We start from the raw sequence: 10,766 nt of genomic DNA, 5'->3' as shown, positions 1-10,766 counted from the left end.
GAGATATATGGGTTCGGGATCTCAGGATCTTACACAACGCTGAGTGCCCAAGTTTTTTATATTCCAGATCCATCTAAGTTAAGGGTGAAAAAGGGTCGACGCCAAACTAGACGCATCAGAAATGATATGGATGAGTCAGAAGCAGGTGGGAGGACTTTACGCTGCAGCAAGTGTGATCTGCGCGGCCATACTTACAAGAAATGCCCGAAGAATGCAGAAGTTCCAAGCGGCGCAGATGCTAGTCCATCTGGACAGGCAAGTGATGGTAGGCGACCACCTGGTGAAGGAACAACAAGCAGGCGCGCAAGGCCAAGGCGTCGTCGCGCAGCAGGCGATTCCATGGTGTAACAATGCTTTCGATTTAGGAAATAAAATGCTGTTGTGATGTAATGAGTGTTCGGACTAAATACTTCTATCGTGTAATTTCAATTCAATGTTGTTGTAATGAGTACCTCCGACTATTGTTGTACTAGTAGTATTGCGAACTATTCGGTGTTGTATCATAATGTTATCGTGATGAGTGTTCGGACTAAACACTTTTGTTTGTTTGTACTCTTGTTTAATATGTGTTAGTAATTCGCTTATGAACATTTATTACTTATGTTGAACTAATTATTTATATGTTTCTGATCAACCTATTTAATGCAGGTATGGCGTACGACACACCGGCGCTGTTGAACCGTGGGATTGACAGGAACCACCGCTCGTTCCTGTCAGCAGTCGAGGGTGCACAGCTCGGCACCTTCCGTCCACGCACGTCGCGCGAGTGGTTGCGTGTCGACCCCCGTCACGTTCCTTGGTACGCGTATGTTCACATTTCAACTCAACTTTGCTTTGTGTCGTAGTTATGTTTGAAGTTTGCTCTATACAGGTTGCGTGCGGCAGGCCTTCTACCACTTTGTAGGCTTGTTGAGGCGGCGGCGGACGACCGTGACCCAGCGAAGCGGTGGGATGCAGACCGGTCACTCCTTGCCGCTCTTGTAGACCGCTGGAGACCTGAGACGCACACGTTCCACCTTCCCTGTGGGGAGATGGCTCTGACACTGCAGGACGTGTCGTACCTGCTCGGGCTACCGCTGGCGGGAGCACCAGTTGGTCCCGTGGACGGTGTTTTTGGGTGGAAGGAGGATATCACTGCGCGCTTCGAGCAGGTGATGCGCCTTCCACACCTAGGACCGGCCAACACCCTTCCTCCGTACTCTACAGTCGGGCCTAGCAAGGCTTGGTTGCTCCAGTTCACTGTAAGTAAATAAGTTGTTATTATCATACATGCTTATTTGCGACCGGATGAGTGTTTTGTACTAAAATTTCATTCTTAATTGTAGGCGGACCTTCTGCACCCTGACGCTGATGATTACTCGGTCCGACGCTCCCTTGAGGCGTACCTAATGTGGTTGTTCGGGTGGGTGATGTTCACTAGCACCCACGGGCACGCTGTGGACTTCCGGCTGGTCCACTACGCACGGTCCATTGCGGATGCTTAGCCACAGGACGTGCCGCAGTGGAGCTGGGGTTCTGCCGTGCTAGCAGCCACGTACCGTGCCCTCTGTGAGGCGTGCACGAAGACTGACGCGGGAGCGATCATCGCTGGCTGCCCTATGTTGCTTCAGCTTTGGGCAGCCGAGAGGTTTGCCATAGGTCGACCAGTGGTGGACAGCGCACCCTACGGGGTTGGTCGCAGCGCGCAGTGGCCAGAGGACGGTCCCACGATGGGGACTTACTGGTGTCGACGTGGGGTTAGTGCAACTTCGCTGCGTTATAAGTTTATCAGTCGTCTTCTTTTTTTTCTTCACATAACATGTCTAATTCCGATCATGTTTATTGCAGCGTCGTTACGCTCACGTCCAGGTGAGACGAGGTTACCCGGACTTCGTGTTCGAGTTTGACCGTCTCCAGCCGAGCGACGTCATCTGGGAGCCGTACACAGAAGAGGCCGTCGCTGCGAGAGCACCGCTAGGACTTTCGTCGTTGTGCACACGCGACCGGGCTTATTGGCTCACCATCCTGCCGATGGTGTTCGACATTTTCGTTGAGCCTCACTGCCCGCAGCGTGTGATGAGACAGTTCGGACTTAGGCAGGTGTTTCCGGGCAACGTGCAGCCGACCGTCCTCCCTGCCGACCACTCGTGAGTTCGGATTGTTCATTTCTAAATTTTTATGATAATTACTTCATCGAGCCATATAATTTACCTCTCTTCACAGGTTGACTCGACGGGGACAGCTAGCAGGCGCACTTTGGGCTCCACGTGTACAGCAGTACGTTGACGACTGGGTGTTAGCTACAGAGGAGGTGATCAACGAGCTCTTCCCACACACGGAGGAGAACTACCGTGACTACCTTCGCTGGTACCTTCCTCGCACTCGTGCGCGTGTGACCTTCACTCCAGACGCCCCAGAGCCGCACGTTGCCGCTGTGACGGACGCGTATCCCACGCACCGTGACCGAGACTACTTCGTGGGGGTACATCGAATTTGTATTAGTTCTTACAATTATTTCATTTATCTTGCATAATATAGGACAACTACTGAATTTTTTATTTCCATCTTGCATAGGCTGATGCCGCACAGGATATCAGTGCCGATATCACCGCAGTCCAAGTGAGGTTGAACAGAGGTTTGCACTTGACTGACGTTGAGCAGAGGGTGACCTTCGACCGGATGCAGGAGAAGATGCGTGCGGTCATGCGCGTCTTCTCCTGTCGCAGCGCCGTGGACGTCGTACCTCCAGCTGGTCCGGTACAACCACGGCCTCGCGCGCCTACCGTCGGAGCAGGACCTCGACCTACGGTACCTGTTTCGCACGGTACTGCTCAGCCCAGAGGTTTCTTAAGTTTTGTTTCTGTTTTTGTACGAAAACATCACCCCGTCGTAACTTGATGTTCCATCCTCGCAGGACCTCGTTTGCCTTCGAGCGCCCCTAGCTTTGGAGCAGTGCGACCTACAGCACCGGTTTCGCACGGTACAGTTCAGCCCAGAGATTAGTTCATTTTTGTTTCAGCTTTTGCACGAATATGTCACCATGTTTTAACGGCACGTTTCCTCATCGCAGGACCTCGTCTGCCTTCGAGCGCGTTCGCAGGCACGACCGGCGCTTCCGCGAGCTCCGCAGGGGCGTTCGCCACCTCTTCGGGCGCGTTCGCCAGCTCTTCCTCTCACGGAGCGTCGATCCCTCGCCCACACGGTACTTTACTTTTTATTAATACTATTAAATACCTGTATGAAACTGATGGTCCTTGTCCAGCAGGATTTGCAGCCGGGGTCTTCGGTACTGGGGCCTCTTCGTCTCACGCCGGTAGGACTGGTCCTACTAGCCAGTTCTACGACGACGACTTGCACGGTGCACACCACCACGACGTACTAGGCTCCTCTCAGCTTGGAGGAGCTCCAGAGGCGCACACTCAGGAGCAGCCAGAGGTCACACCTGTACAGGCAGGACGGGTTGGCCGTGCCGTACCCCCGGACTGACTCACATACTCCCAGGGGCACATTAGGGCGCAGGGTAGGAGGGACAGGGGTAAGAGGCCTCGTCAGTAGTGTTCTACCTCTTCAGTCCTTATGTGACCGTTTCTTTTGGCTTACAAACTTGTAAAGCAGTACTACTTTTGCTATTACTACTGCAGTACTACTTGTGTTTGTCTCGTCTAGATAGTTCTTTTCATTCATATGGTGCTAGAACAACTTATGCTCACGACAACACACTTTCGGCGCTTCACGGTAGTGTCAGATCCAGTAGCGCGCACAGTCCACAACAGCACACATGAAAAGCGGCAGCTCGAGTTGTCACTATCAACTTTCGGCGCTGCCTGTTGACATAAAGTGAATCACGCCCACGCGTGATCGTCTTGTCACATCTAATGAATAATGTATCTCATTGAGTTCACATATATTGCAGTGAATCACGCCCAGAGGGCGGTAGGCGACTACTTCCGTCAATTTTCAAAATGGAAAATTATTTTTGTAAAACTTTTAATAAAAAAATTATAAATAAAAAAAATTCGCCTATTGCATCGGGTCTCATTTTTGTGGACTAGGCTGATGGGCCTATTCTCCCAACGGAAAATAGGAAATAAGTTCATTTCACGTACTGTATTTGAACCGTAATATCGAATATAACCTATCTCTCAACTTGTAATACCAAGGTAAATATTAGTGTATTACATCTATTTTCAACTGACATGGCGTGAGTCAGCGTGTGACCTACATAGGTCCACACGTCAGGGACGCCTCTCTCTTTCCTCTCTTCCTTATCTCTCTCTCTTCCCCCTCAACACAATTGCGGTCACGATAGAGACGACTGATGGTGTCACCCAGCAGCGCAAGCGGTGGCGCCTCATTAAGAGAGGTGGAGGTTGAGCACGGCTAGGCATCAAATTAATACAATACCTAAGTACCTAACAGAGACAATAAATAAATAATTAATTACCAGTGTGTTTCCTGATCGGAACAACATAGGAATGATACACAAATTAGCAAGATGTAGCATGGACGGGTAAAGCCCTATGCAACTATGGTAGGCGTGATTCCCATCGTCAAGGTGAGAGGTGGAGACGAAGCTAGCGAGTAAGCCACTCATGTCGACGATTGAGCCCCTGATGAGACGATTAGCTGGATCTTGAAGGAACAATCATAGATGCTTGACGACAATGTGTCCATGGCAAGGGAAGGCACTTGCCCACTCAGGCTTGGATATAAACCGCGACGAGCAAAGCAAATCATCCGGATTTACCTGCGCTGCTCGCGCTGCTCATGTGGCAGGCAATTAGGCCTGATTCGACAGAGCTGCCCACTCATTTGCCACCACAGCCTCCTCATCTGCCTCACCGTCCTTGAGTTGCTGTTGGAGTGACAGGCCATCACGGCTAGAGTAGAAGGATGTTGCTCCTCCCTTTTGCAGCTACCGTGGGGTCAGGGATTGGGGAGCTTTCACAGGAAACGGGGGGCACCTCGGGCTAACCATCGCCGAATAGGAGTCGTAGAAGCTCTGACAGGAGCTCTAGGTGCTGATGGCGCTCCAACACCTCATGTGCTTAGTCGTGTCTTGGATATTTGTTGAGAGAAAAATGATTGAGAGAGATGGGGAGAGAGGAGGGGAGGAAAATAGACCACTCGAGTTAAATTTGACGAGGGATTAGATTTACACTCGATTTAAGTTGTGAGACGTCGTAAATGTGATACTCAAACTCGATTCATCGAACTTTTTTTTCCAGAAAAATATACCTACACACAAAAAATTCGCTCATTTTATCGGAAGAAGAAAAGAGAGAGAGAGAGAGAAACAGCGCGAGACGCGGATGGAATGGCAAGGGAGGAAACTGGTGGGGTGGGAGTCGCCACGACACGCGGCGACGCACGGCTGTGGTGGCCGGTGACGGTGAGCTGATCGACTGCCCCTCCCTTCCCCTTCCCCCTCCCCCTCCGTCGCATCGCAGCTGCAGCTAGCTACACGAGGAGACCTGCTGCTCTGCTCAATTTCAACTTGAATTCTGCTTCCGACGACGAGACGAGACGCAATCCTCGCTGCCTCCGCCGGATGTCGGTGGACCCCGATGCTTCCCCCCTCCGCCGGCACTCCGCTGCCGCCGCCCTCCCTCGCCGCCGCTAGCACCTCTTCCTGCTTCCTCCCCTCCCTCCTCCCTATCCGCCGCCGCCGATGGCCCACCCCCAAAGCCACCGCCACCGCCGCCTTTCCGCCCAGGCGCCCGGCCCCCCTCTCCGCCAACAACCTCCCGCTCCACACCCCCGGCGTCTCGGAGACCACCTCCACCTCCACCTCCTCCACCACCTTCGCTTCCGGAACCTTCCGCGGCGCCGGGGGAGAGGACCCCCTCGTCTCCAAGCTCCGGACCCAGCTGGGCGTCATCCACCCGCTCCCGGCGCCGCCCGTCAACCGCTCCGTCCTCGGCCTTTTCGCCCTCTTCTTCTTCGTCGGCGCCGCCTTCGACAAGCTCTGGACCCTGCGCAAGCGCCGCCGCGCCGAGCGCGAGGTCAAGGTCAACGGCACGTGGCCGCAGGTGCCCACCTCCAGCTTCTCCCTCTTCCTCGAGGAGAAGGACCTGCAGCGCAAGGAGTCCGTCGAGTGGGTCAACATGGTGCTCGGCAAGCTCTGGAAGGTCTACCGCCCTGGCATCGAGAACTGGATCGTCGGCTTGCTCCAGCCCGTCATCGACAACCTCCACAAGCCCGATTACGTCAACCGCGTCGAGATCAGGCAGTTCTACCTCGGCGAGGAGCCCCTCTCCGTTAGGAACGTCGAGCGCCGCACCTCACGCCGGGCCAACGACCTCCAGTACGTCCTCACTTCTTCTACTACTCTCTTCTTTCTTTTCCATACCCAATTCGGTTGGGAGCTACCGTTGCAGCAAGAAACATGGAAATATTCTTCACATTGCTTGTCCCAAACGTTGTTCTAGCTAGTACTACTACTAGTGCTTGAGAAGCACATAACACATTGGTAATCGGTATGGTAACCCCACTACCATTGCACTGCTCATGTGAGGAAATTGGAAAGCAAAGCATGATGACATTGGTCTTAGGAATATTTGTCGCCATTTGCCTGTAATTCACATACCAAAATGGAGTATTACTCTTTTTTGGGTATCTATCATAGGATTAGCACCACCATGAAACAAAATACTAGGATGACTATTCCAGCAGTTCACTTCTTATTACTACAGTCTATGGGTGGGCATGTATCTGTTACCGTATAAATATGTTCATTCTAGTTTCTGATTTCTACTTTCTTGGTCATTGTTGATGCCCTGATTTTTTTTAAAAAGCAAACGGCAACACTGCTGTCTACATTGTTATTGTATCTATATCATGTTTTAGTGTTGGCCAGCAAAAGGCAGCGAGTAACTCATCCTGTATTTCAGGTACCAAATTGGCCTCCGTTATACTGGTGGTGCACGCATGGCATTGGCCCTCTCCTTAAAGTTTAGTGCCGTACCTGTCGTTGTGCCAGTCTGGGTTCGAGATTTCGATATCGATGGGGAATTGTGGGTTAAACTAAGGCTTATACCGACAGAACCTTGGGTGGGAGCTGTATCTTGGGCATTTGTATCGCTCCCAAAGATTAAATTTGAGCTGTCTCTGTTCCGGCTTTTCAATCTTATGGGTATGACTTGCTTGTCCAATCTTATTATTTCCTATGCAACCTGTACTTAAATTTCATGCCTTTGTAAGGTTGATTTTCTCGTGATTCCAAAAGAAAGCATGGTTGGCACCTTTTAACTCATATGATTTTCTGGAAACAAACATGCAGCACCAACTGACAATATGCCCTGTGAATCATGTAACACAGCATTGCAAATAGCCCATTTCTGCACATATCTAGAGTATACCGCGTTCCAATTGGTACGGTTAATGTTTTAACAGTATTTGTAACACACTTGTACTATAGTATATACTTGCCAATTACCGCAGTCCATTATTACTCTAGTACCCCCTTTATATATTGCATTTCTGATATTTCGTGTCCCAAAGATCCAGGGGTTTTCTGACTGATATCTTGGAATTGTAAGTTTGTAACCATGAATGTCTTCTTACAAATGAATTGGAAGAAATGGGAGAAAAAAAATTACGATCGTAGGACTTTAGTTTTTCAAGCCTACAATTTCTTAGTTTATGTATGCACAATGGTGTCAATCTGTTTAATGTTCTGAAACTGGATATGTTGTGTATTTGTGCTTTGTTTCCTATTCGTTTGTTCATGTTGGGTAGTTGTCAGCCTTTTATTTCATTTATTTTCTGTTTCCGTTATATAAATTTGTATGTTATAAGTTTGAGCCTTTGCTAATGGTATATTGGTATTTTCAATTTTTTGCATGGATATGGTGCTTGTCTTCACCAGCAATTCCTGTTCTGTCAATGTAAGTACTATCATCTCAAACATCTACGCAGAATCATGGTTAGATGCTACTACATAGATATTGCTCAATGAGCAGGGACTACTAATGCATTTTAAAGTTGCTTTCTTAGTTTCTTTTTGTAATGGCCTAACCTACCTTCCCACTGTCACCTTTACCCTCTCTGCCGCCTTCTTCTCTTGCTTTCTTGTTCACTCTAGTTCTAGGTGGTTAAATATTCTTATCCCCATGTGCTTAGCTGGTGATAAAACATATGCTATTACTTGTTTAAGCTATCAATATTAGTTTTTGCTTCTTACTTAGCCTAGACTCTTTATTAAATACATGTTGGTAGATCCATGAAGATTCTGTTGAATTAGTAGCAACCATATTTAACAATCTATATAAAATGCAGGTGCCTGCATTGTTATTGTTTGTATCATGTTTTCGGAAAAATTCTGCAACTGTATCCTAATTCAACACCTTAAGGCTTAGCTTTTCATTTAATGCTGCTCTTTAATAGACAAACCTTGTTCACCCTTTGGCCGGTGGTTCTAATAAGTCACCTGTGACTCTACCTCCTCTAGGTTTCTCACGAAACTTCTAACAGAAGATTTGCCACGTCTCTTTGTGCGGCCCAAGAAGATTGTCCTTGATTTTCAGCAGGGAAGATCTATGGGACCTGTTGCAGGAGATGTTGCAAGTGACGTAATCCAAAATGTTGCAAGTGGCATACTTCAAGATGTTGCAAGTGATGTAATTCAAGATGGGAATAAGGACTTCGTTGGAGAACTATCAGTGACATTAGTTGATGCCAGGAAGCTTAGCTTTGTCTTATTCGGTAAAAAAGAACTCTTTGGTTTCCAAATGGAAATATTTAGCGTATGTTTATTAGTTTGGAAATTGCACCCAGCATCTTGTTAGAAGAATATCATAAATATTTAGCTTCTATTGAGTTTATCTGCTCAGAAAAAACAAATCAAATCATTAAATAATTTTACCACTTGGGCAAGCTGGAGATGAAATAAAAAATTAGTTCGCCTATCCTTACAGACATCTGTGTCACTTTGATAGAATATTTAGGTATAATTTTTTTTGTCACTTGCAGGGAAGACTGATCCATATGTTGTCATGATTCTTGGTGATCAAGAAATAAAGAGCAAGAAGAATAGTCAAACAACTGTAATTGGGCAACCAGGCGAACCAATCTGGAATCAAGTAAAGCTCTGAGACAGTTATACTTTAAGCTCATGGGCATTTTGATGGAACCTTTTTCTTGTATACTATCATGCTCATAAGCACTTGACATCAAACAGGACTTTCATATGCTAGTTGCAAACCCTCGCAAACAGAAGTTGTGCATTCAAGTAAAGGATTCAGTTGGTCTAACCGATGTCACTATTGGCACTGGAGAGGTAGGGTTTCATCTTTTGCAAAGTTTGTTTCAATTGAAAGTTTTCCTTAGTATCCTCTCTAAGCTGATGTATGTGATATTACTTGGAAATTTGTAGTTTAGTGTACTGTTTTACAGCAGTTTGCTAGGTCAAGCAAACATACTATATCAGTGATGAGTGAAGTGTATTTTGTTTGTATTTTTGGGTGTCCTTTGTTGAAGTGGAACGTGTTTCTGAGTATATTCTATTTGCCAGGTTGAGTTAGGATCACTTAAAGACACAGTACCTACAGACAAAATTGTAACTTTATATGGAGGATGGGGCTTACTTGGGAAACGGTCAAAAGGGGAAGTACTCCTTCGCCTCACATACAAAGCATATGTCGAGGACGAGGAAGATGAAGGGGTAAAAAATGAGTTTGCTGCGGGCTATGTTTCAGACGAGGATGTGCTAGATTATGTCCAAGACAGTACAAGTAAGCAAAGTGACATGGATGGTAAAGAGAGAGAGACCTTCATGGATCTGCTGGCCGCGCTGCTTGTCAGCGAGGAATTTCAAGGCATTGTGTCGTCGTCTGAACCCGGAAGCTTGAGAGATAGTGAGCAGGCTGCTAAATCCAGAGATGGTGAAAATGCTGCAGCAGCTGCTGATACAGGGACTGTATCCAATAGCTCCACAGGTAACCAACTGTTGAATTCACTATGCTGGTTACCTGCATAGTATTGTTGGTTGGCTTGTGTTTAGATTTCCATTACTACATCACCTTGATTGATTTTCTGATTTTGTTTGTGATTCAGATACTGCTCTAGTGTGGCTTGCTGCCATAACAAGTGTGATGGTGCTGGTCTCATCCAACCTTGGTGGTTCAGGCTATTTCAACCCTTGAAGAGTTGATGCATGAAGAATCTGATCTGACTGGAGTATTTGGACGATCCATCTGTCTGAATCTGATCATCCGCAGCTAGTAGCAGAGGTCGTTTTGTTTTGATTTTTTTTAACTTTATTTTTGCCGACAAGTGTATATTCCATTCCCATGTATCTAATGTTGCAGAGGAATCAAAGAATGGCTTGGCTTTTGGCGGCTGTCTCTCCTCCCTTTTTCTATTTCATACGATTGACATGATGTAGCATATCCTTTTTGTGCAACCATCCACGCACATGATTTAATTTGTGTGAATGGGAAATTTGGAGTTGCGTTCATCTCTCCTCTTGGAATTGGATCAAAGATTGCACCATTCATTCATCAATAGATAGCAGATTAGCAGAAGACATGATTTCGTTTGTTTTTTTTCCTAAACAAAATTAAGGGAGCAAGTGCAGGCATGCTGAATTTCGTTTCTTTTTGTAAAACTGATCGGTTACCGACAAAATTCAAAGAAATTCCATCAAAACCTATCGAATTCCATCGAATCATCGCTCGACTTTGGTTATCAGTCTTTTTTTGAGAACTGGTTATCACTTATCAGTCTGTGCCCGTCGAGAAGAAGGTCCCAGATGAAACGGGTTTGGGCACACTGACTGACTGGCG

General features: G+C 47.3%; 2 protein-coding genes across 3 annotated transcripts; both read left to right on the top strand.

The window, feature by feature from the left end:
• Positions 1-666: 666 nt before the first annotated feature.
• Positions 667-3,660, top strand: LOC136355391 (uncharacterized). Its single transcript, XM_066307924.1, has 9 exons — positions 667-799; positions 872-1,241; positions 1,326-1,736; positions 1,828-2,126; positions 2,203-2,461; positions 2,554-2,803; positions 2,894-2,959; positions 3,050-3,181; positions 3,245-3,660. Exons 3-9 carry the CDS (start codon positions 1,599-1,601, stop codon positions 3,463-3,465), a joined length of 1,365 nt encoding a protein of 454 aa, XP_066164021.1. The 5' UTR covers positions 667-799; positions 872-1,241; positions 1,326-1,598; the 3' UTR covers positions 3,466-3,660.
• Positions 3,661-4,835: 1,175 nt separating this feature from the next.
• On the top strand, positions 4,836-10,451 carry LOC4331237 (tricalbin-3). Of its 2 annotated transcripts, none has more exons than NM_001417108.1 (8): positions 4,836-5,371; positions 6,873-7,114; positions 7,850-7,868; positions 8,432-8,685; positions 8,953-9,062; positions 9,161-9,259; positions 9,494-9,917; positions 10,036-10,451. In NM_001417108.1, exons 2-8 carry the CDS (start codon positions 6,910-6,912, stop codon positions 10,122-10,124), a joined length of 1,200 nt encoding a protein of 399 aa, NP_001404037.1. In that variant the 5' UTR covers positions 4,836-5,371; positions 6,873-6,909; the 3' UTR covers positions 10,125-10,451. The 2 variants fall into 2 exon arrangements, with proteins under 2 accessions (NP_001404037.1, NP_001404036.1); NM_001417107.1 differs by having other exon boundaries at positions 4,836-6,286.
• Positions 10,452-10,766: the final 315 nt, after the last annotated feature.

This window comes from Oryza sativa, chromosome 2, assembly GCF_034140825.1.
Source record: "Oryza sativa Japonica Group chromosome 2, ASM3414082v1".
Classification (NCBI taxonomy): Eukaryota; Viridiplantae; Streptophyta; class Magnoliopsida; order Poales; family Poaceae; genus Oryza; species Oryza sativa.
This window is presented reverse-complemented; position numbering and strand designations above follow the sequence as displayed.

What these genes read in the sequence shown, in the direction of transcription:
- LOC136355391 (XM_066307924.1), top strand. Translation starts at nt 1,599, where the DNA reads ATGTTGCTTCAGCTTTGGGCAGCCGAGAGGTTTGCCATAGGTCGACCA. An exon ending in ACCGAGACTACTTCGTGGGG is followed by an intron (nt 2,462 to 2,553) that starts GTACATCGAATT and finishes CATCTTGCATAG; the next exon opens with GCTGATGCCGCACAGGATAT. An exon ending in TACAGCACCGGTTTCGCACG is followed by an intron (nt 2,960 to 3,049) that starts GTACAGTTCAGC and finishes TCCTCATCGCAG; the next exon opens with GACCTCGTCTGCCTTCGAGC.
- LOC4331237 (NM_001417107.1), top strand. Translation starts at nt 5,547, where the DNA reads ATGCTTCCCCCCTCCGCCGGCACTCCGCTGCCGCCGCCCTCCCTCGCC. An exon ending in GCTTAGCTTTGTCTTATTCG is followed by an intron (nt 8,686 to 8,952) that starts GTAAAAAAGAAC and finishes TGTCACTTGCAG; the next exon opens with GGAAGACTGATCCATATGTT. An exon ending in TCACTATTGGCACTGGAGAG is followed by an intron (nt 9,260 to 9,493) that starts GTAGGGTTTCAT and finishes TCTATTTGCCAG; the next exon opens with GTTGAGTTAGGATCACTTAA.